This window comes from Haliotis asinina, chromosome 16 (assembly GCF_037392515.1).
Source record: "Haliotis asinina isolate JCU_RB_2024 chromosome 16, JCU_Hal_asi_v2, whole genome shotgun sequence".
Classification (NCBI taxonomy): domain Eukaryota; kingdom Metazoa; phylum Mollusca; class Gastropoda; order Lepetellida; family Haliotidae; genus Haliotis; species Haliotis asinina.
This window is the reverse complement of record NC_090295.1, coordinates 9,253,591-9,259,590: the sequence shown is the minus strand read 5'-3', so window position 1 is coordinate 9,259,590 and position 6,000 is coordinate 9,253,591. Positions and strand designations below refer to the sequence as shown.

At 40.4% G+C, this 6,000-nt stretch overlaps 1 protein-coding gene across 1 annotated transcript in view; it reads left to right on the top strand.

Annotated features, from left to right (window-relative positions):
- The first annotated feature begins 684 nt into the window (after positions 1–684).
- Positions 685–6,000, top strand: part of LOC137268418 (uncharacterized) — a 37,387-nt gene continuing 32,071 nt past the window's right edge. Inside the window, exon 1 of the mRNA XM_067802984.1 lies at positions 685–975. Within this exon, the coding sequence (XP_067659085.1) occupies positions 946–975 (30 nt within the window). The 5' untranslated portion in view covers positions 685–945. The remainder of the gene's footprint in view (positions 976–6,000) is intronic.

Genomic DNA, 6,000 nt, shown 5'->3' with positions numbered 1-6,000 from the left:
AATCTTCATCACAGTCATCTCCCAAAGCCTTTTTTGAGCACTTACCATAGAAGACCTTTATCAGTGGACAAATGAACCCGTATTGCCCGAGTACGAAGAGACAATTAACACCACATGATGTTTGAGTAACAACCACGCTATAGAGAACTCTTCCTGCCAGTCAACCAACTTACATTAGTTTTACACACAGAGGACCAAACCATCGCACTGGACCTGTAAGTAGGGACCCACCTTCTCATATTCGTGCTGGCTTGGGATGATTCTTTTAAATGCAAAAATGTCAGACAAGACTCTGGCTCGCTGACTTGGTTGACTCATATGATCAATTCCCAAATGCGCAGATCAAGATTCGTGTTGTTGATCACTGGATTGTCTGGTCCAGACTCGATTATTTACAGACCGCCGCCATTTAGCTGGAATATTGTTGACTGCGGCGTAAAAGTAAACTCACTCATTCGCTCGAAATTAACTGGCGAGTCCCTTATGATGAAGAATACAGGTTTGTTTTGTCAACCGGAGTATTCATATACATTCTTCGGAGGTCAGAGGTAAGGCTGTGTGCGACTCGCATAGAATTTAGTACCCACATGAATCATTTTCTGTCGACATGCGACGGATCTTTCAGCGCTTACACATCAATCATACTCATGTCCGCGTCCTGGTGCGAGGAAAGCAACTTCAGGCGACATCTTATATTTGTTTTCATGATAATGTTATAATGCCGCTTACGGTTGAAAAGGTACGACTCTGTTGTCTAAACTTCAAAAGCGGAAGAACAGCAATATATAGATAGTCACGATGCATAGGCGCTGCTCCGATTAGGCTATAGATTGTGGTAGGTTTTCCTATTGCTGTTATACGCCGCCGGTTTGACCTGTGATGGGAAGAAAGTGTGTTACGTGAGGCATTCAAACAGCTAATCCACGAGGAAGCCACGTGTCTGTTATGCGGGATTACATTACATCATTTGACATGGTATGTACAAGCAGTTCTTGTTTATATGATATATGTCCTCATTACTGAGACTACTTTTTAGGTGTGTCATCTAAGGCTAAGCCTGTAGACAGAGTGATGGGTATAAAATATGGTTTGTAGATAAATATTTCTTGTTTAATGCACAGAGCAACGTTTCGGAGTTGTGTCTCACACTTTTTTCAAGCTGAATACAACCGAAGATGATGATGATGATGATGATGATGATGATGATGATGATGGAAAGTATATGTAACTCTGCATATCAGTTTCAATTAATGGGTTCTGTTCCCAGGTTACACTACACCACGACCCGTGAAGGTCCAGCGTAGAGTAGATCTTTAGCAACCCATGCTTGCCATAAATGGCTACTATGCTTGTCGAAAGAGGTGACTAACGGGATCGGGTGGACAGGGTCGCTGACCTTGCTGACAGATGTTATCGGTTCCCATTTGCGCAGATGGAGCCTCATGCTGTTAATCACTGGGTTGTCTGGTCCAGACTCGATTTTGACAGACCTCTGCCATATAGCTGGAATATTGCTGAGTGCGGCGTAAACCTAAACGCATTCACTACATTACACCCCAGTAACTGTGGTGTGTCAGTTAGGTAATATAGTGACTATGAGGGCAGATAAAACAGTATATTCCAGGGTGTACTATCTTGACTGTTAAAAAGGTATATAACTGTGTCATTTACTGAGCTTTGTCACTTAGTCAACAGGATGCACCATTATAAAAGTGAAAAGGTGAATTACTATGCCAGTGAAAAGGACCGTGTATTGTTTTGTCAGTTTGTCCTTTCGTGTTGACTGATTTCCGTCCTATTGCGCAACTTAGCGCAATAGCCAGTCCATAATTTTGAGACTAACTCATTCAGCTGGATATATAGATATTAACTGGTATTATTTCAGACATCTAATTATTTGTATATTGCAACACTACGCTTCTTCTAATCCTTGCCAATACGCCGTGTAACGTGCTCTGACAGAGGGAAACTGGAAATCGTGAAAATCTCAAAAAGACGCTCGACCGCTAGAAACGTCTGGCGGTCGTCTACGGTCTTCTTAATATCTCAGTCACATTGAACGTTACAAGAAAACACTTATTTAGAGAAAAAAACACATAACAGGTGTAACCAGTGAGCCAGATGAATTGTAAATCATTGCACGATCTATTTTAACAGGGTCAGTCTGTGACGTCTTCGTTAACGAAATGCTGCCAATATTGTAATACGATTTCATTAAATTTAAAATTCAAATTCATTTGCAAATACTATTTTCTTATGAAATAACGCTTTTTAATTCAGTGTGACAATAGTTGTTTGTAGTGTCTCTTGTCACTTTGATACGAGAAAAAGCTGATAGGCTGGAAGAGTGGCCATTGCTTGAATTGGTTAATGGGGCTCATGTTCGGCCAGTAACTAATGAATATTTTGGAACTTTAAGGAAAACATGGACAATATTATGGAAGGAAAAGTTATATACTGTGTAAATTACTGGGTGTGTCATTTAATCACGTGTTTATTTCAAAACTTTCACCACAGTGCAATGTATATTTTGTGGAGAAACTGGAAAAGAATATACTTTATGCGTTCCCTTATTCGTTTCCACAAGTATATTAAAACACCACATTCACTGACAGTAATGCACCATATTATATGGCATAGGTATTTGAATAAAGTGTTTTATTAGTTTTCGAGTGAGACTGCATTTAATTGGTCCGCTTTTGACTGTAAGTGACACACTTTATTACTTGACCTTTATAACTGACGGGGTTAAACACAAGTTCAAACTGACACGATAAAGAAACTCTTGTACTCCTATGTGTTTTTATTCGTTTTATTCGTATATGTCAGCGGTGTGTAGGAGTGATTAAGTTGTCCGCTCGTCACGCCAGCGTATGAAACTTACCACCCGAAACATGCTGAAAAGCAAAAGAACCGCAAATCCGAGTTTCTCTCAAGTGTTTAAATAGAAGACATAAATATGAACGCTTGCTTTTACGAAATTTCATTTTTTCCTAAAATTTCATTTCTCTTTCTGTTCAGCATATATTACATGCTACTGCACATAGGGACATGTTTAAATCTGTGGGAGCGGTCGGGTAGCCTCACGATTCAAGCATCCGCTTGTCAACACGAAGTCCCGGGTGCGATTCCCAACATGGGTACAAGGTGTTAAGCCCATTTCTGTTGTCCCCTTCCCTGATATTGCTGGGATATTGCTAAAGCGGCGTAAAACTAAACTCACTCACTCACTATTAATATGTGTGTTAATGAGGTCTGTCTGAACTGCTTTCGGGCGCCAGTTAAAGGTCACATATATTCTAATAGGGTACAAACGCAAAATCACTTGCTGAAATTTCAACCAATCAGAGCGGTGCATCTCCGTGACGTAATAGTGGGTATAGAAATGAGGGTCTGTGGAGTATTCATCTACATTTCAGGGGTTGAACTATTTCCTTTACAGGTTTGTACAAACCTGAAATCGCGAAAACTGTTGAGAAAAATTAAAGCTATATGTTCTCACAATCTATACTATCATTTAGTTTTGTCTCCTGCTTTGCCTAGTTTTCGAGTTACAACCCTTGTTGTCATAGACGATTCTGTCAAAATCACTTGGTGTCGCTAGATTGTAATCCGTGTTTTGTCATCATTCACTTGATGCTCAGTTAATGAATTTATAACAGGTATAATTAGTGATCACGCCACTTAGATTACCCGAGAAAGGCCCCCATGTGGCATTTCTTTTGTCTGGATCGATCAAAGGATTAACCGGTAACACGCTGATTGATTAATTCTTTTTATGGCGATTTAAATGGGGGATTTGTCAAAAGGTAGTGTTTATGTATGTACATTTACTAATCTATACTGAATACACTCTGTCGTGTCTGTGTCTATGTAAAACAACGCCCTTCTTCCAAAGGATTAACCGCCAATACATTGATTGATTTGCTCATTATTGGCTAACTAAATAACTTTTTAAAAAGAATGACGCACATTATGCAATTAGTTGCCATGTGTGCTTTCTTGTGTAACCAATGATACTATACAGCAATGTGAAAAACCTGAAACGATACATCACGTTTTCGTAGACTGTCAAAAGACACATCACTTGGGAAATCTGCAGATGAATTATATATCACTTGTTTTTGTGGATATTGATGGATACATTCCTCGAAGAAGGTAATAGCGAGACACGAAGAAGGTAATATTGTCACTTCGACCACAACCTCGTTTCCGAGGAAGAAAGCGTTATATCCACGCAAACTCCTTTTGGTCAGCCATGTGTAGTAAGCAGTCTTGACTTTATAAACTTGAATTCCATTTTCTATCCTGGAAGCGTGGTAGGGGGCGAACCATCCGATTCTGTATATACCACAGGCTTCCACAAAGCTCACTCACACACTAACAACTAATTTAAGAACGAACTGCGGAGTCTGTGCATAGTGACACCATCACCCGACCCAAAGGAACAGTTGACGGCAACACAACAATTTGGCATGTCTTTGGTGACGTCGAGAAATCAGCAAAATGACGAGCTTCCTACACATTTTCTATACATTTAACTGAAAATCGTTCCTTCTATGACGTCACTGTAGGGCTCTGGCGACAGAGTTACGTAACCTGTCTGCGGTTTCGTTTGCGGGCGAGAGAGAAGCAGACGGCTTTTTAGCAACTTTTAAGCGTTTGGTATTAATTAACCACAAGTATTTTTAAAAGAAAATGGTGTTTCGTTTATGACTAACCAAAAGTCTTTCATATGCAGTGATAAAAGAGTAACAAAACAATTGAGTTTAGCGGTCCTTTAACCCTAATACATTTACCTTCGAATATGGCACACAGAGGAAGATGTAGGGGAGATGTCAGGGGAGATATAAGATTTACACTTGCTTGAACCTTTGGATGAGGCTAAATTTATGTCAAGGGCTGAATGACCGCTCGACTGTGACTCCCAGCTGCTCACACCACGTTCATGCACTAGCACACAAGTATGCAGTCCTTGCATTAGTGAGTAAACGTTGTCGCAATATTAGAGAAACATCACGGCAGAAATTGGCGTCACACATTGCACTCATCTGGAGAATCGAACCCAGGTCTTCGACGTGACTGTCCCCATGGTCCTTTTTAGTTTAAAAGAGGCATGTTTTCCCTTTTGCCAGTGACATTACAGAGTTACTTTAATGAGGAGTATTACTTTGTCAGGTATACTGTATACGATTAGATAACTTGTTACAAGGTGTATCATTATTTCAGTTTCTTAGGTACACAATACACAGGATATTCACTCCCTCATTTACGCGGGTGCGTGGCAGCGTCAGCTCAAGAGTGAGTGAGTCAGTTAGACCAGTTTTTCACTCAGCAATATTCCAGCTATATGGCTTAATTCACCTTTTTCACTTATATAACAGACAGGATAGTACTCCCTAGAATATACTGTTTTATCTGGCATCATAGTCACTATATTAACTGACACACCACAGTTACTGGGGTGTAATGTAGTGAAGCAGTTTACAATGTTCCAGCTATATGGCAGAGGTCTGTAAATAATCGAGTCTGGACCAGACAATCCAGTGATCAACGGCATGAGGCTCGATCTGCACAACTGGGACATGTGTCATCCAAGTCAGCGAGCCTGACCACTCCATCCCGTTAGTCGCCTGTTATGAGAAGCATATTCTCTTTTTATGGCAAGCATGTGTTGCTGAAGGCCCATTCTACGCCAGATCTTCACGGGTACGTCGGCTGAAGACATGTATAAATACGTCCTTCATATTTCAAATATTTGAGAAACCTGTGAACAGATTATAGCTGTTGCTGTCTGTGGTATGTAGAGTATAAGGACATGTATCGCCATTACAATATAGGGGCATGCATGTACCATCACAATTTATGCACATCACAACGTGAGGACATGTACCACCAGCACAATCAATGTAAAGACATGTATCAGCAACACAATATAAACACATATATCACCAGCACAATATGAGCACATGTGCCACAGCACAATGTAAGCACATGTGC